This window comes from Heterodontus francisci, chromosome 2 (genome assembly GCF_036365525.1).
Source record: "Heterodontus francisci isolate sHetFra1 chromosome 2, sHetFra1.hap1, whole genome shotgun sequence".
In the NCBI taxonomy this organism is placed as follows: domain Eukaryota; kingdom Metazoa; phylum Chordata; class Chondrichthyes; order Heterodontiformes; family Heterodontidae; genus Heterodontus; species Heterodontus francisci.
In genome coordinates, this window is record NC_090372.1 from 44,599,495 (window position 1) to 44,619,329 (window position 19,835).

At 41.9% G+C, this 19,835-nt stretch overlaps 1 protein-coding gene across 4 annotated transcripts in view; it reads left to right on the forward strand.

Moving 5' to 3' along the window:
- The window catches only part of jarid2b (jumonji and AT-rich interaction domain containing 2b), a 411,686-nt gene that overhangs the window by 160,905 nt on the left and 230,946 nt on the right, over positions 1-19,835 (forward strand). For all 4 annotated transcript variants that reach the window (XM_068057714.1, XM_068057739.1, XM_068057720.1 and 1 more), the window contains one exon: positions 6,005-6,155. In XM_068057714.1, the coding sequence (XP_067913815.1) occupies positions 6,005-6,155 (151 nt within the window). Of the gene's footprint in view, positions 1-6,004; positions 6,156-19,835 lie in introns of those variants that run through there.

Consider the following 19,835-nt stretch of genomic DNA (forward strand, 5'->3'; position numbering starts at 1 on the left):
GAACCTCAGTGAATATTATGTAGTGCTGGGATTTTACCAAACTCTGGTCTCCAGAAACTGGAGAAGAAGTGACCTCATCTGTGGAATATGCCCTCGTGTTTGCGTTCTCAGATCATTATGATGGTCTGTGTATTGCAGGACAGGAATGTTGGAGCAAGTTCAGTTTCTTTTTTGCTGAATGTCTGGATTTTGGTTGGTTGGAGAAAGCCTTTGCGGGGGGGAGACATTTGTACTGTTGACTGCATGTATACACAATGAAGAATGTTAACATCCAGATCTTTCCTCCCTTCGGGATGAAGAGTTTCAACCTATAAATGAGGATAAATTGTTTGAGATTTGTTAGTGCAGTTTCATTGCATTTTTTTTTAAAGCAGTATAAAATGACAAGTCTCCTAATATTACAGTTGTTGCCTGATGGCCCGCAGTAGCTGTCATACTCTGATTCCAAGCTATAATTGCAAAACAGCCGGAGATGTTTGTAACGTTGCTTTTGTGACTTTCTGGGACTTATCCACTCAAACTCAGGACATATGTGGTCAAAATATTGCTAATGAGGTCAAGCTGGTTATTGTCTATCATATTTGCAATATTTTCCATGGGTGAAAACTTCTTTCATGATCTCTGCACTTTATGACCAATTAAGTACATTTGAAGTGCAGTCATTTTGTTGTAATGTAAGAAAGGCACACATTTAGTGCACAACAAGCTCCCACAGACAGCAATGTGATAACCAGATAATCTGTTTTAGATATTGTTTAAGGCAGGGGTTGCCAACTTTTTTCTGAGTGAGAGCTACTTCTGACAAAGGAAAAGATCGCATTTGCTGACAATGCCATACTAGGTGGCACACTACTTGTGCATGTGCAAATGACTGAAACGTCCGTGACGTCTCCGGAAGCTGCCAGTAATAAAGATGGTGCCACTCAGTTTGGCACAAAAGGCCTTTCCCCCAATAGCCGCTGCTCTTCGCTGCCGCCCCACCCCAGCCAGTCGCCACTTGTACCCTTGTTTGTCACTCTCACTGCTCGGCCCCCCCACTTGCCATGCCCTCGGTGTTTGCCGCTGGGTCCCCCACACACCATTTGCTCCCACACCCCGTTTGCCACTGTTTCACCTCTCCACTTGCCTCTGTTCTGCCCATTGTGGTGTCAGGATGTGCATGCACCTGTTGATACTAGGATGACGTGAGTGATCAGAAGCATTATGCGAGCTACCCAAAGGCAGACACGAGCTATCAGTAGCTCGATCAATGTGTTGGCAACCCTGGTTTAAGGGATAACTGCTCCAGCATTTGAATGGTGCCTTGGATCTTTTATATTCTGTTACGACAAAGTGAGAAAGGGGTCTAGGGTTCCGTCTCAGCCTTCGCCTGGTCTTACTGTAACAGGGTTTAATTTTAAACACACCGTGTTTTTAACTCCCCCTTGGTGAACCGTTGTTCACTAACTTCCAATTATAAGGCAAAGAAACTAGTCAAACAGGTTTTCTTAAGTTTAAAGAAAAAAGATTGAACTTTATTAAACTTAAACTCTAATTCGGTTAACACTTACGGATATGCAACGTGTCCACACTAGCATGCATACATGATACACACATGCAGATAGAGACAGAAAAAAGCAGAAGAAATAAAGTGAAAAGTTTGAGGCAATATCTGAAGATGGTTTTGGTTACAGTTCTTTGAGTTCGCTTAGAGTCCTTGATTGTAGGTAGTTCGTACTTTTCGTTTGGGTCCAGTATTCTTCTGAAACCTTGTTCGAGGTAGCAGTCTTTTCTCTCTTGCGGTTCATGTGTCCTCAGTGGGTCCAGAAGCTTGTGAGAAAGAGATGGGAACAGACAGGAGAGGTCTTCTCAGTCCAGGAGCAAACAGTCTGTTCTGAGTTCCAAAACTCTGTGGCTAGTTCAAAAAACCCTGGTCATGTGACCAGCTATTGTAGATTCTATCACCCTAGCAGTGTCTGGAATGCTCTTCCTTGCACCTTCAGGTCTGGTGATCAAAATCCATTGTGGGTTGAATGTGTCAGGGAGTGGTCCTTTTGTCTCCATAAAAACTGTCTGTTAGTATGTAAATATTTTCAAGCTAAGTGTCTAGCAGCTCTTCCCAGCAAATTTAAAATCAATGTTCATATTACAAATTTAATATGCCTCATTCTTGGCAGGTGGGGGCCTGCATGACAATAAAGGCCTGCTCAGGTCTGGAAATGAGACCCGAGCCGGCCTGAGTCCTTCCATTGTTTCCTGCGCGTGACCTGACCATCAGTTAACCCACTTTCCATTTTTCATTTTGTTCCTTACCTGCACAAACTTAAAATAACTGTAACTAAGCTACCTTTAAAGTCCAAGAAGTAAATTAACATTAGCATCACTTACCTGAGGTGGTGGTAGGGCGTGTCCGATCTGACCCGACCCAAGCCCGAATGCTGGACTCTGAAGTGCGACCTGACCCGAACTCGACACGTCATTGGGTTCCGCCGGGTTCAGGTTGGGTAGTTGGCCTTTACATGCCACTGCACTTGAGAGCACAGACAGGACCATAGTTTAACTTCTCATCCGAAACGCTACCAAGTCTACAGATGTTGAAATTCTTTTAAGATGCGCTGCAGTACTGAAGATTCAATGCTTTCATTGAGTTGGCAATAACCATGAAATACTGTGCTGGAATTTCACTTACTGAACAAAATCCTGCTGTACTACTTTCAGATATTGCAACAGTGCAAAGTTTTATGAAAGAGTATAAGGTTTAGGTTGGTCAAATGGAAGAGAAATTGGCCTCAGAAGCGATCTCAAAGGCCTTTTTCTCTAGGTCTCCAAAGATAAGACGGGGCGAGTGATAACTGCATCAGAAGGGGAGGTGTACTGTTTTAACACATGGGTTTAATTTGCAATCTCAAAATTTATTTTGTGTGTTGGAAATTGTTCAGTGTTTCAGCTGACGCCTTGCGATTGTAACATTTAAACAATCGAAATGGGTATCAAAGAACAAAGAACAGTACAGCACAGGAACAGGCCATTCGGCCCTCCAAGCCTGCGCCGATCTTGATGCCTGCCTAAACTAAAACCTTCTGCACTTCCGGGGATCGTATCCCTCTATTCCCATCCTATTCATGTATTTGTCAAGATGACTCTTAAACGTCGCTATCGTACCTGCTTCCACCACCTCCCCCAGCAGCATGTTCCAGGCACTCACCACCCTCTGTGTAAAGACAAACACTGTCACAGAGCAGCTACAATTTTTCAAACAATGTGTAGTAGATGCACAGTTTACTTTTCTTGCAGAGAAGAGGATTTTGGTGCAAGCCCCCTCGTCAAGCACAGCAGAACTTAAGTAACTGGCTTCCCTCATATTGTATGGAAAATTTCTGAAAACTGTTGAGAGTGAGGCGAGGCCTCATTGCTTATCCTTGTTAAGACTGGAGAGTGTCAGCTTTTATAAATAAATCATCTCCAAAAAAAAAAAAAGTGCAATTGCTCCGTCATTGTGTATTAATACTCTTAGAGTTTGCAGATATGTGAGCATGGTCCTGAGCCAGCTGGAATTGAACTGAGCCAGTGGAAAAAAAAACCTCAATGCGAGCTCTGTAAAGGCCATAAAGGGAAATGTCCACATGTCAACCTCACTTGTGACTAAGAAATGACTGGTAGAAGCCTCCAGGGGAGGGGGCTGATTGGAATGGAGCAAAATGAAGAAAGGAACTTTTCAGCTTGTCACATTGTAGCATCCAGGGAAATGCTGATTCAAACAACCTGGACTTCAATAATGTAGTTACAGTGGGTGTACAGTCTGTAACCTTCCCACTTGGCAACTGTACAGCATTTGAGGAATTCAAGGGCAAAAAACCATAACTAATGACTATAAAGCCCATGTGACCACAGCAAAGGCAGCATGCTATCACTGGAGTGCAAAAGTGTTTGCCAGAGTTCAGGGCTGATCTTGATGTGCCTTTGTTTCTTAATGTACCACACACTGTCTTGGCTGTGGGTAACTTTGCACTTCTCATCAGCAGAAACATTTTTTTAAAGCAGCACTCCAAGCATCAAAAAAACTCTGTTGTAATTAAATGTTGGAGTAAATGCACCATCCCAAGACCAACTGACCTTCCATACTTCCTTCTACCCCACCCAAGATTAAAGTCAAAGTAAATTGCCAGCCTAGCTTTTGACTATCTGCCTAATAATAGATTCAATCATATTCTCTCCCTTTGTGACATCTCTCTTTTTCCCCCCCCAACCCACATACACGTTTGCGTGCCCTTTCTTTATCTTTCACTTACCACCCCTTCCACCCCATGGTATGTTTGTCTCTTCATTCCTATTTGTTTAAGGTAGGGGTTGAAGGAAGGAGGAATAATTGAGGAACTACCTTTATCTTTCAGGGGTTATTTTTGTTGCTAATTTTCTCTCTCCCTTTGTTCTGCTGAAGCTGCTTTTTTGGGTTGGGGGTACAGTTCCACAGGTGCCAGCAACCTTCTGGTACTTGTCCAAGTGGCTGTTCTTCATCTGAGAGCCCAGACTCTGACACCAGGTTATCTAACTGTAGATGGCATCACGGCCAAATCTGATCATCTTCACTCCCAATGCATCTACTGATGCAATTTATAGCAAGAATCAGGAGTGGGAGCCTGGTGTGTTTTATTTGCTCCTCCTCTGGTTCTGGGTTATTAAGACCTATTTTGCTACCCTGACTGATCAAATAGATCAGCTCACTCAGCACAGATCAGTCATCAGGACCTTCTGGTCTGTTTGGTTTAGCACTACACCAGGCAGAGCATTTATCCAGTTGGCTATTGGGCGAGTCAGTTTACTGCAGTCATTCATGCCAGCATCTTGATGACAGTGATAACTGTTTTGAGTTAAGATTTGGAATTATTAAAACTTGCTATTGGATGAATCGATCCTTGAATTAATTATCTAGGGTTAGATAAGATATCTGACGAACAATTGTGTGTGCGTTGCTGATAATCCACAGTTTGTTGCCCTTTATTAGGGAGTACAGAATGCTTTTGTTGGTCCAACACCATTTGCTGAAGGTGTAATGTTTACTTGTTCAATACACAGACTAAATAGGAGCAGACAGCGCTTCCAGCGCAGGAAGGACTAATGGCCTAGTTAAGATGGTTTGAAACCTGGCTTTCCATACTGCATTGGCAGTGAGCTCATTGCAGCTGCATTTCACTGCTGACCCTTAAGCAAACGACTCATTTTAATCATGGAGTAAGGGAGCTAGCAAGCTGCATAGTTTGTGAAAGAATTCGATTTAAATTTGTGCAAAGCCTGGAAACGGTGTATTTGTGACTCCTGCAGGAATGATATAATGGGGAACATTTGTCCCTTTAGAATTATAAATAATATAGTTGCAAAGAATAGGGATCTAAAGAATTTAATTTACATACAACTTCTAAACTAGAATCTTAAAATGTTCTGGTGCAGAAAGACGCCATTTGGCCCATCAAATCTGTCAGTGTTTGTTCCACACAGGTAACCTAGTCAAATCCCACTCTCCTCATTCCACTTACCCTTTAAACTATTTCAAACATCTGTCTAGTTTCAGAAGAACTTATGAATTCTGCTTCAACAGCGATTTATTGCAGAGAATTCCGATCGTAACCACCCACTTTGTAAAGAATTTTTTTCCCAATCTCCACTTCAACTTCTATTGTCACTATTGAGACGTCTATTTCAGCTCAAAGTGGGAGAATGCTAGCTGCATTTTTCTTAACTAATCCTTTGCCCCCGATTTAATCCTTATGAAGCGATGCTATGCCTTTTCCTCTGGTCTTTATCTCCTGCAGAAAAGTGGGTGGTAGTTGACCTACTGTACTTAATTTACAAAACTGTGCCAATAATCTAGCTTTATTATAGCATCTTAGAAAATATTATGTATTTTTTACCTTTCAGTCTGCATTTGATGATTGAAATAGTTCAATGTTTAATTCAACCCAACAATGTAGAGCATGTGCATAATATCAACATGTTTCTGTATACTGACCATATATTCTCCTGTTTGTAGGACTACGATGATGGAATTCCGTGGTCAGAAGAGAGAGTCGTTCGAAAGGTCCTCTATTTGTCATTGAAGGAATTCAAGAACTCTCAGAAGCGGCAGTATGGTGATATCAATGGGAGCAGTGATGACAAAACGCACGGGAAAGATTTGAACGGTAAGTGACTAAGGATACTGACAGACATCACTGCAGGTAAAATGACCCTTGGTAGTGCCTATTTAGTGAAATTCCAATAAAATTCCTTGAGTTCCAGCCAAGTTAGCAAACCGATCTGTATTTAGGAGAACATCAGAAGATCTACACCATCCAAAAAAAGTGGCCGAAGGTTTGATTTTTTTTTTCAGTTCCTTTTTCAGATTTTAGCACCACTTCTTTTATAAAAAGAAAAGCCAGCTTGCATGTAGTCCCAGCAAGCTTTCACTCCAGTTGAGCTTTGAGGTGGAATGAATTGTTTCTAGAAGGTTCATATGGTTCTCAAAGTACTATAGTTGAAATTGATTGTAATTGAGCTGGAATTAGACAGACTATGCTCATCGATGCCAAGCTAGCTAATGTGCTGCACAAAGCACTACCCTTCTCAAATGTTGGATATGAGCACAGGTTAGGAGCTCCAGCATAAGCAGTGAAAGCAAACGGGAGAGTGAACTGCAGGAGGAATAGCAGACTTGTGCAGTCTTGACAAAGAAATTGTGTATAATGCAGATATAAAATGGAGTAGCGAGTGTGACATTGTTGGACTTTGTATCTTTCTCCCTTCCACCCGATTTGCACCCCACTGCATCCTGAAAAAAACAGTAACGTATAGTTACCTCCTTTTAACCTTGAAGGATTAGACTTACATTTTCCCAACAGTGGTATTTTGGTAGCTCGGGGCTGCTTTTCTACTGTGAATTTTTATGCTCTGATGTTGAGGATAACCTATTAGATCCAATTTCTATATGCAAATGAGCTTAATTGGATAGTGATTTTCCTATAGACTGATGGGTAGTAAGATTATGAAACTTAAGTGTTCAGCACCAGCCCATCTTTTTAAGGATTGATATGTACGTATAGTACAGAAACAAGTCTTTAAGGTTGTACAAACCACATCTTTGCTGATCACTGTCAATCTGGAGGAATATTGTTTAACTATGTATAACAATAGCTAAAATGACATAAGTGCTGTTCTGAGAGCGCGCAGATGATTTAGGTTACTTTAGGGCAGAGCACAAGCAGATCTGCTTTGCAGTGTGAGGAATCGTAGAACCAAAGACATTTACAGCATGGGGGCAGCTATTTGGCCCATTGTGTCTGTGCCAACTGTTTGCTAGAGCAATTAGTGAATCTTTCCCTGTACTCCTGTAACTTACACTACTTAAATATTTATCCAAGTTTTCCTTTTTTAAAAAAAAATGCAATAGTTGCTGCATCAACCATTACCTTTGCAAAGCATCCGCGTTCCAACAACTTTCTGCATAAAGTAATTTCTCCCAACACCTCTCGTCATTCTGTGACAATTTTAAATTGATGATCCCTTGTTAAGGATGCTCCAACCAGAAGAAATATTCTTTCCCTATTCACTCTATCAAAACCTTTCATACTTTTAAAAAAAAACCTTTGTTAAAATTTCCTTTTAGCCTTCTCTGCTCCTGTGGAAATAGCTCCAATATTTCCAGTTTCTCCTGTAGTTAACTACAACTATAACTTCCTATCACAGGTATCATCCTGGTGAATCTATGCTGTATACTCTAGTCACAGATTTAGATTTCTCGTTTGTTCAGTGGCCCTAGCTGCTGCCTTAAGAGGTCTTGAGTGTCTTGTCCTTTGCAGGATTTGACATTCATTGCCCCAGTATCTATTTGTGTGATAGCATAACTCAGTGAAGTAACAATACCCCTTGTGACCTGAACCACATGTTTGTGTTTTTCACATGTGTTATGCTTCGATTTCTCCATAGGTGAACTAAATGAACACTATTGTTGAAATGAGGCCTGATGTGAATTAATAAGCTGCTTTATTTCACTTATGGTGATCATGCAGAATGACTGTTATGATTTGGGCTCACTTAATTCAAGCAGTACAACTTATCTTTGCATAATGTTGCATAAAGTTAAGACAACGCCAAGCTTCTCTTTGTTAGTGGGTTACCTCACTTGCCTTAAACAAAATTGACTGTAATTAACTGTTCCTGCAGCATTTCTGACCTTTTTTGTCTCAATGGAAGTGCTCGCAATTTTCTGTTCAAAAACCTGACCCATCATCCTGTTGCAAACAAACCTTTGTTGTAGTATCTATTCTCTCCCTCTCTACATGGAAAAAAGGATGTAGGTATTTTTTGCTTGTTGAAATTATCTGACAAATTGCTTAGTATTTGTTATGGGGGAAGCAACATCATCGCTAGTTCATTAATATCTTGACAACCATTTGTCCCAGTTTTTTAAAACTTACCTGATTACAGTATGAATTTATTTAGAAAGTAATCTTTATTCCTCCCATATTTTTCTGTGGTAAAATAGTAAAAAAAAAATTCACAAATGTTGAGAACTCTGATTTCAATATCCTTTCAGTAATGGGTGACTAAAACTGCACTCGGCTCTCAATGACTTAACTAGTGTTTTCTACAAATTTGTTATGACTACCTTGTAATCTATGCCCCTGGTTATAAAGTTTAAAACACCTGTTTTATGGCTTTGTTTACTTGCATTCACCTTTTGAACTTCCAGCATTGTTCGATTCAGTTTCTACTCTGCGTCCTTAACTTTTCTCCCAAAATATATGACCTCAATTTATCCAAATTAATTTGTATCTGACATCTGCCCATTCACTAATCTGCCAGTGTCATTCTGGAGTCTCTTGCAGCGCCCCTCACCGCTCCACTGGCCTCCCATTTGCCACATCCCCTACTTGTGTGCATAAACAATTTTTGAGATTGTGTACTTCATTCCCAAGTTCAAATCATCAATATATTTACAAATATGGTCTTGGGATATACCACTTCCATTTCTTGTCCAATCTGAGCATTACCTATTTACCTTGACTGTTTATTTCCTGTCCATCAACCAACTTTCTATCCACGCTGCTTCATTTCCTCTGGTATCATTTGCCCCTTTTTTCAATAATCCTCTTGTGAAGCACTTATTGAATGCCTTCCCAAAATCCACATGGAGTTACTTTGACTGCATTCCCTGTATTAAATCGATCACTTCTTCAAAAAGAGAACTCCATTATTTTGTCACGTGTAACTTGTCTTTAATAAATCCATGGTGGCTATCCTTGATTAAACTATGCATTTCTAAATATTCACTAATTTTATCTCAAATTATTGATTGAGCTTTCCACACTGATAGGCTAATTAGTCTGCAGTTACTTGATCATCATTGTCCTTTTTTAAGCAATGAAGGCTACTCTCCAGCCCCTTAGCATCACTTGTGTATTTTGAAGATTAAAAAATTGTGGCTAGAGCCTCTGCTATCTCTTCTGACTTCTTTCAAACAGATAGGGTATCTGCCATCAGGCCTGTCCTTTTTGAGTTCTGCTTAAAAAAAAAATTACAGTCATTACTTCCTAACAATTGTTATGTATCATTTAGTAAATCTACATTCTCACTTCCACTATTTGTAAAAATGGTTTTTTTTTAAATATTGCCTTTGTCCTCCACAATTAAACTCCTGAGCAGCAGTCCTACCCTTTATTAACCTATTTTTACTGTCCGCTCAAACACATTTCCTCTGACCATCTGACCTACCGTGAGCAACACCATGAGACCTATAAATACACTTTTATTTTTACATGTTATGGATATGTATATAAAAAAACCTTTTACAGGGGTCTTCCCTTTGCAAGCCCTTGCAGCACACGAGTATGGATTGGAGAATCAAGTGTGGTGGTCAAGGTGCACAATTTGCATTGCTCGTTTGTCACATGATTGCTGTAAAATTGGGATCACTGTGAACTGGGCACACAAATCTCTGACCAATCCTCTTGTAAAGAAACATTGAAACATAGAAAATAGGAGCCGGAGTAGGCCATTTGGCCCTTCGGGACTGCTCCGCCATTCATTATGATCATGGCTGATCATCCAATTCAGTAACCTGTTCCAGCTTTCCCCCCATATCCTTTGATCCCTTTCACCCCAAGAACTATATCTAACTCCTTCTTGAAAACATACAATGTTTTGGCCTCAACTGCTTTATGTGGTAATGAATTCCACAGACTCACCACTCTCTGGGTGAAGAAATTTCTCCTCATCTCCATCCTGAAAGGTTTACCCCGTATCCTTAGACTATGGCCCCTGGTTCTGGACTCCCCCAACATCAAGAACATCCTTCCTGCATCTACCCTGTCAAGTCCTGTTAGAATTTTATAGGTTTCTATGAGACCAACCATCGCGGAAATGGAAGACCCTGCGTCAGCAACGCGGCGACGACGTAAAAGAGAGAGAGAACGGAACGCCTGGCCAGCGTCAGCTCTCCCTTTTTTCGGGTATTATCCTTTGTTTTCTGTGACTAGGTCTGGGAAGGTCAGAGGAACCTAGTGGGTGTGCATATTGATTCTAGCTAGCTTTGTCATTAACTGTATAACCCAGTTTGAGTTGCATGCTTTTGTCTAACCAAATGTATAAGCCTTATTCTTACATTGTACAACAACGTGAATAAAGTAAATTGATAGTTTAAAAAAAGGACTGAGTTTCCTCTTCTTTGTACTAAGCCATTAACCGTAACCGGTGGATTGGGTGGAGGGTGGCTCTCCTGTAACCTCGATATCCCAAACACCCAGCCTGAGCCTGAATTAAGAGGACTTAGTCCCATATGATGGCCAGGATCAAGTGGGTGAAGGGAATAAAGGGGCCAAGGGGGAGTTGACTCCGCGCCACAGTTTATACCAGTTTATTCCTACCTTTTGTTTCCTGTCTGTCAACCAATTTTCTATCCATCGCAATACACTACCCCCAATCCCATGCGCTTTAATTTTACACGCTAATCTCTTAAGTGGGACTTTGTCAAAAGCCTTCTGAAAGTCCAATTAACCACATCCACTGGCTTCCCCTCATCAACTCTACTAGTTACATCCTCGAAGAATTCTAGTAGATTTGTCGAGCATGATTTCCCTTTCATAAATCCATGCTGACTCTGCCCGATTCTACCACTGTTCTCCCAAGTGCTTTGCTTTAAAATCTTTGATCATGGATTCTAGAATTTTCCCTACTACCAACTTCAGGCTGACTGGTCTAGAATTCCCTGTTTTCTCTCTACCTCCCTTTTTAAATAGTGGGGTTACATTAGCTACCCTCCAATGAAGACTTCATACCAGGAGAGGAGCCTTTATAGTGCGACATCCCAAATGTCGCACTTGTTACAGGTACACCACAACTTTTCCAGACGAGAATGAAAGATGTTTTATCCTGGGTTCTTGCCACTTGGAGCCTCGAATTTGCAACTTACTGACCCATAATTTACCTCAGGAATTTACAAATAGCTAGATTATTTAGCCGTGACTTTAATGGGAAAGGCCAGATTAGCAACATCAAAACCATGCACCAGATTCCAAACGACATCTGAGCAATGCTACATGAGATCTGTTAATATGAGCCCAATAAGATAACATTCTTTATTTGTCACAAGCTACATTTGCTGCTTCATTTAAAGCAAGTAATTTTTACAGTTGTGACTGTCAGGTGCTATGAAGAAAATACTTTGCATCAGGAATTGACTTATGCCTTGATGACCAAAGGAATGTACAACAAAAAAAAGAACTTGTATTTTTATAGCACCTTTAAAGTAGTAAAACATCCCAAGGTGCTTCACAAGAGCTTTCTAAAACAAAATTTGACACTGAGTCACATGAGATGATGTAACTTGCTTTGATGCTTTGGCACTGTTAAGTGATGAACCTGTCTGAAACTGCAACCTTAAAAGAGTTGTATTACCAATTTACTTCTAAGTGAATCTCAGCGTTATAGAGCTAAAGTAGGAATTTAGACAAAAAGCAGAATCTTTCATTTCAGAAATTTGCCTAGTTATGAGTGAGAGTTGAATTGGTTTGTTGTCCTGAATTGTGAGGTTGATGCTTTATAAAATAGGTGTAAGCTTGAGTAATATTTCATGCACACAGAAATAAATGAATCAAATGACTGTTTCACTAAGTCGCATTCAGATACATTGCCTATAATGACACAAATCTACACGATTCACACATGCATTACAGAAAAGGAAAACAGCAGTTGCAAGATAGATCTTCCATTTCTAAAGTCTTTAAACAAATATTTTTAAACACACTTATATGCTTGTACAAAAGGATATTTCTGTTGTTTTGGTGTGGTACCACATTGGCACTAATGGACTTGATGGGACTTAGCATGTTTGTGACACACGGCACTTAAGTTGGGGTCCAGAAACGCAACTCTCGAATGGAGACCTGCTGTTAATTGTATGTTAATTGAGTTTAATTGTATGCAGGTGGTGGGTATTAACTAGGGATTCACTGTGCCCCTATAAATCAACACTGACAAAATTATGGTTTTTGGGTTTGGAGTTGCATGCTTGTAATGTGTACGTCTGTAAATAAATATTTATTATAAAATAAGTGTAAAGATCGGTTTCAGTTCTATCCTTCAGCTGGCTTTCTGGAATATAACACCTGTGACTTGCAAGCATGACTCTGCTATTTAACTTTCTTCCTGTAGCTATTCCAAATCAATTCTGTTGGAGGCTAATGACCTACAATTGATGACTCTACATGGTTAAACACAATTGGATCATTGCTTGTGAGACTAATGAAAATCCTTGAGGTTATGGCGATCCCCTCCCTGCTTTATGTTAAGAGTGTAGTCGATGGCGGGAAGTACTAGGGGTTTCAGTGGAATTTTAGAAAAGCATAAAGGTGGGTGTCAAGGTTGTGTTCTGCACGAGACATGAACCATTGGTGGCTGCTTGGGCACACCAGTGTTTATTGACTAAACACTAACAGAATTAAATACTCTTGTTTGCATTTGTTAGTTCAGGGCTCTAAAGTTAGGGTGGGGTGATATAACTAATAAATCAAATAATTGATGGGTGTGGAACACATACATTTCTTTCTCTTCTCCAATTTTCTTCGTCTTCCTCCTTCCCCCACACCTCAGGGTGGTTGTGCTTGTTGACCTAGGAGACGGATCCTGCTGATCTAATGGGTGGGAGTGGCAATGATGTTCTGGCTGGTGATGGGTGCGGGGGGTGAGTTTGGGAGTTCATGCGCTGGGTTTTCTCAGTTAGGCTGCGACCCTGACGTCTGCCTTAATTCCGTGTTGGGAACCCGGAAGTGGCCGTGGCGGGACGTTGTTCGCAATCTTTCTGGAGGTGGCCAATTGAGAACCTGCCTCTGGGAGCCCATCCAAATGAGTACGGAGGGTGGACCATGGAAGCAGGAGCCCTATGAGAGGAGCCTGCTGCAATATCCAACCTGTAGCCCCACCAAAGCAGGCAGGAGATCGCATGGGCACCTCAAGATGGAGGTGCTCTCTGCAGCATTGTGAAAAATTACAACTTGCGCATGACCACAGCTGTCAAGCCATCATTCTGAAGGGGGAAGCCCGCCACAGATGGTTTGTGGCTGTGGCTGTGGCCGTCACATCCCAGTGCGTCCATGCTGGGATGATGGAGATGAGGTGTTGAGTCCCTGGCTCCTTGCTGAGAGGCTGCCCCCAGTTCACTTTCGGCCTCCAGCCTCAGCAGGAAGCATGCTGTCAGTAAGATCCTGGCGGCACATCATCTTTTTCCTCCAATTGGCCCGTTAATGGGTTTAAATGTCTACCCACTGCTGTCGGGCCGGTCACCTCTGCCGCATTGACCCCGCCTCCAACAAGATCCTAACCTACCTCTGCGGGACAGGGAATATTCAGCTTGGTGTCTCTGGTGCTTTTGGGGGAGGGGTGGTGGTCGGTGCCTCTGGTGTTTTGGTGGAGGAGTGGGAGTTGGCGCCTCTGGTGTTTTGGTGGAGGAGTGGGAGTTGGCGCCTCTGGTGTTTTGGTGGAGGAGTGGGAGTTGGCGCCTCTGGTGTTTTGGTGGAGGAGTGGAAGTTGGCGCCTCTGGTGTTTTGGTGGAGGAATGGGAGTTGGCGCCTCTGGTATTTTGGTGGGTGGGAGGGGTGTGGAGGCGGGGGTGAGTCAGTGTCTCTGGTGTTTTGGTGGGTGGAGGCGGGGGTGAGTCAATGTCTCTGGTGTTTTGTGAGCTGGTTATTGCCGACAGTGAATCTATGTTCTGGAGTGGGGACAGGTTTGACCCTCTGCTTCAAAGGTTTGTGATGTCTGTCCAGTGATAATTGGGTACTACGTTCTCTGGTCAGGCATATAGTTTGCTTTTTGGAGGTCTGAGATGGGAGTCTAACCTCTCAGATTTGCTGCCTTATGGAGCATGTGTTGAGGTTGCTACAAAGTTATTGAAGGATACGGCCACTTTGATCGATCATTTGAAAGGTTCTGAGGGAAGGGTTGAATCCTGCATTCCTTGTTTGTTTTTATTTGCTGAAAGCTATTCAGTGCAATATAAGGCTAGTTCCAACTTGTGCTTCATAAAGCAGAGTATATTTATATGAAGCAAAGTTAAATTTCAAGCTGATTAGAATGTTAATACAATACCTTTGAGCTAATGACTTCCTCTCTGCATATTCTGTCTATTGCTTTACTTGCACAGTGGGTTGTTCTTCCTTCCAGCTATAAGAAGACATCAGAATGCCACTCACACTAACATAATTACCCTACCTCAATACTGTTAGCATTGAACATCAGCAAACCTGGGTAAAGGGAGGAAAATGAGAATGACAGATGCTTCAAAGAGAGGAAAAGGAAATGGTCAACAGTGACCTATCTGTCCATACGACAGAGCACAAAACACTCTCTCTCTTGCCAATTATCTCCACGCCAAGCTGCTGCAGGAAGTGCTGTCTATTACTGGGTGCATTTCTGCAGCCACCCAAGTTATAGTTCTTGTCAAGTATGCCTTGACAGCATTTGTTGGCAGGCTCTTGAATTGTGGGATGTTGCAGCTGAGCCCAATATTCCCCACACGCACAAACGTGTGCGCTCTTCTAACAGAGTTTTAAGTTGTGACTCACGGTGGAAGCCTGCCAATTGATTGCTCCATCTCCTCAACCTGGGAGCGCTGAAGTCCAATTCTGATGACCCAACTGGCAGCCTGAATGAAATTAGTACACCTTAATACAGAGTGAGGAACCTGGCATTCTGTACGGAGTAGTACTTGGTAGATTAATCTGATGAACTATTGAGGGTGCCTAAAAGACTTCAGTTCATAGTTTAAAAAGTTTCTTTGCGTTATTAACGTGGACTAGAGACATCATGTCAGTTTGGGTGGGGGTGTTGCTATTTTCTTTTCTTTTACTATCAAATCCAATGTGTGGAGCAAGAGTATTGAGGCCAGTTGGTAGAAATGCTGTTTAAAAATTTGGCTCAGAGTGCAACAAATAACTTGAGTTGCAAACTGATTCAGGCATCATTCACTACAAACCCTGGAGATCAAATTCAGTTTGAGTCAATAACTACTCTTGGAGTTGGAAGTATAAATTAGGTAAAGGTGCCCTGATTCATCCTTCAGGCACTGCAGTATTTCTTGTGTATATTGTCTAAATTCAACTGTTATTTTTCTGTGTTAGGAAAGTCATTAAACGAAGCGTGGGTCAAATTCAAATAATCTAGTGCTCTGCCAGTAAAACTGGTGTGTTATTTTAATTATAGAAACATATCCTAGTCAACTCCCCATTTGACCTATCTTCTTGTAATTGTCCCATTGGTGAAGTCCTGGGAACAGCTCAACTACCTGCACACTCTGGCATGGATGAAATGCAACACGAGACAGGGAAATCAGGGATGAGGGAGGAAATGGAAGTACCAAAAAAGGAGCGTCGATGATTAAAAATTGTCATGCCATTTGGAACTAAGAAGGCCGTTTTCTTGACACTTCTATGCTGAACCAGCTAATATGAAGTGAGGGCAAGTGGCTTGGGAACTTGGCTGGGATCAAAAACTCTGGTATTATTAAGTATTAATTAGCATCCAATCGCACACCAGTTCCACTAGTACACAAATATGCTACGACACTTGACTCAGATTTTTATATCATTAAGTGAGAGATTATTCAGTGGATTGTTTTAATTTTGTTCTTTGTAATTGCCCATGCACCATTCAGCAGGAAACATGCACATTTTGCATTTCTTTCAGTGTCAACGTTTCAAATATTAAATGAGATTTTTTCAATGTTCTGTAACATTGCAGTTTTCACAAGTGAAAACTGCAATCTTAGTTATTAAAATAGTTCATGTCTGTGCTGCTGAATAGTTGTTACCAGTAATAAAGTAAGAATTGTTGTGATTACCATTAACTATTTGCAAAACCAAACTAATACCCATGAAGAGAGGGTGAGGGGCAAAGTGGAAATGAATACCCTTTTTTGAGGGCACCGTTCGCTTAAGAGTATTTCATTTTCTGCTTATTCCTTGTCCCCTCTCGTGTTTTGGCACCTTCCTCCCTCCTTTAGAGGTGTGTGCAGGATATGTTTGTACGTATAAAATAATTACTACAGCCCCTGTTGTATTTTGAATCATTCTGTCAATATTTTAAACTGAAGGCTTCAAAGGAATGTGTTACTTTTCATGAATTCCTCTAGTTGTAAGATGCTGATGTGATTTACCACTGGTTTTCCATTGGTATATGGCTTCTCACCTCCTGTGGTACTGGAGACTGGGACCTAGCTTCATCCATTATCTCTTCCACCAACATGCAGCCTGATGAGATTTGGTAGCTCTTGGCTAAACAGCCAAGAAGGACATTTTGTCTGCAGCAAATGTCAATCCTGTTACCTGAAGATGGTGACATTTTACATCTATATACCTGTTCAGTCTTTAATTTTGTTGAATTTGCAAAGTTAATGGTCTTGTGGGGATGAGTCTTCTGTTGGCTCTTATCCCTCTTCGACCATGGGGGCCAGGTTGTCCTGCGTTTCAGTGAAAAGGGTGTACCTTCTTCCTGGTGTAACACTTCGCCGGGCTTGCCACTTTTCTGCCCATCTGACCAGTCCATTGATATCTTCCTGCAGTCTACAGCTATCCTCCTCGCTATCTATACGGCCAATCTTTGTGCTGTCTGCAAACTTCTTGATCACGCGCCCTACATTTACATCCAAATTGTGAATATACACCACAAAAAGCAGGGGACCCAGTACTGAGCCCTGTGGAACGTTGCTGGAAACAGCCCTCCAGTCGCAAAAACACCTGTCAACAATTACCCTTTGTTTCCTGCCACTGAGCCAATTTTGTATCCACCTGGCTACATTTCCCTGGATCCCATGGGCTTTTTTTTTAACTAGTCTGCCATGTAGGACCTTGTCAAAAGCCTTGCTAAAATCCATGTGCTTAGTAAATAGAATTGATTAATATCCCTGTCTTTGGGCATCTGATCTCAATACACATATTCATACGGCATGTGCACTTTAAAAGTTCTTGAACCTGTTGTTGTCTCTGAACTCCCTGTCCATCTTTGTCGTGTTTGAATTCCTCCAATCAGGTTTCCACCCCTGCCACTGTACTGAAATGGCTCTTATCAAAGTCATAAATTACATCCTATGTGACTGTGACAAAGGTAAACAATCACTCCTCATCCTCCTTGACCTGTCAGCAGCCTTTGACATGGTTGACCACACCATCCTCCTCAAACACCTCTCCACTGTCATCCACTTGGGTAGGACTGCTCTCACTTGGTTCGATTCTTCTTTAGCTAATCGTAGCCAGAGAATCACTTGTAATGGCTTCTCTTCCTGCTCCCGCACCGTTGCCTCTGGTAGTCCCCTCCTATTTCTCAGCTACATGCTGCCCCTCGGTGACATCATCTGAAAGCACAGTATTAGTTTTCACATGTACGCTGAAGACACTCAGCTCTACTTCATCACCACTTCTCTCGACTCCTTCATTGTTGCTAAATTATCACACTGCTTATCTGACCTCCAATACTGGATGAGCAGGAATTTCCTTCAATTAAATATTGGGAATTCTGAAAGATTTGTTTTCGGTCCCAGCTCCAAACTCCATTTCCTAGCAACTGACTCCATCCCTCTCCCAGGCAACAGCCCGAGATTAAACCAGTCTGTTTGTGACCTTGGTGTCATATTTGATCTGAGATGAGCTTCCAACCACATATTTGCCATCACTAAGACTGCCTATTTCCACCTCCATAACATCACCCTGTCTCAGCTCATCTGTTGAAACTCTAATTAGTGCCTCTTGTTACCTCTAGACTTGACTATTCCAGTGTACTCCTGGCTGGTCTCCCACATTATACCCTCCTTGAAGTCGAGGTCATCCAAAACTCTGCTGTCCCTGTCTTTACTCGCACCAAGTCCCGTTCCTGTATCTCCCCTGTCCTCACTGACCTACATTGGCTGCTGGTCAATTGGTGTCATTATTTTAAAATTCTCATCTTTGTTTTCAAATCCCTCCATGGCTTCGTCCCTTCCTCTCTCTAATTTCCTCCAGCCCCACAGTCCTCTGAGATATCTGCACTCATCTAATTTTGGCTCTTGAGTATCCCCAATTTTAATCTCTCCACCATTGGTATAGTTGTCTTCAGTTGCCTAGGCCCTAAGCTCTGGAATTCCTTCCCAATACCTCTTCCCCCCCTCGCCACCTCTCCACCTTGCATCCCTCCTTTTAAGACCCTCCTTAAAACCTACCTCTTTGACCAAATCTTTGGTCACCTGAGCTAATATCTCCTTATGTGGCTTGGTATTATATTTTGTTTTATAATGATTCTGTGAAGCACCTTGGGACGTTTTATTATAAAGAGGTAGAGATTAAGATAAAGAAGAAAAAGTGTACTTATGACAGATGCCAGGCAGAAAATACTATTGAGAACCAGTCTGAATATTGAAGGTCCTGAGGGGAAGTGAAAAAGCAAATAAGAGAAGCAAAGAGAGAGCATGAAAAGAGACTGGCAGCAAGCAGGAATCCCAAAGTTTTCCATCGAAATATAAATAATAATAAAAGGGTGGTAAAAGGAGGAGTGGGGCTGATTAGGGACCAGAAAGGGGCAGAGGGTATAGCTGAGGTATTGAATGAATACTTTGCATCTGTCTTTACCAAGGAAGAAGATGTAACAGAGGCAATGGTGAAAGAGGAGTTAATTCAGACACTAGAAGCTTTGAAAATTGATAAAGGACGTATTGGACTGTCTGTACTTAAAGTGAATAAAGCACCAGGACCGGATGAGATGCTTCCAAGGATACTGATGGAAGTGAGGGTGGATATCAGAGGCACTGGCCATAATCTTTCAGTCTTCCTTAGACTCGGGGGTGGGGCCAGAGGACTGGAGAATTGCGAACATTACATCCTTGTTCAAAAAAGTGCGTAAAGATTAGCCCAGCAACTACAGGCCAGTCAGTTTAACTTCGGTGGGGAAACCCCTAGTAATTTATTTATTTATTTAGAGATACAGCACTGAAACAGGCCCTTTGGCCCACTGAATCTGTGCCGACCAACAACCACCCCTTTATACTAACCCTGCAGTAATCACATATTCCCTACCACCTACCTATACTAGGGGCAATTTACAATGGCCAATTTACCTATCAACCTGCAAGTCTTTGGCTGTGGGAGGAAACCGGAGCACTCGGCGGAAACCCACGCGGTCACAGGGAGAACTTGCTAAAGGCCAAAATTCCATTTGCCGCCTTAATTACTGCTGCACCTGCATGCTAACATTTTGTGTTTCATGCACAAGAGCACCCAGGTCCCTCTGTGCTGCACTTTTTTGAAGTTTCTCTCCCTTTAAGTAATAGTCTGCCTTTTGATTCTTCCTACCAAAGTGCATGACCTCACACT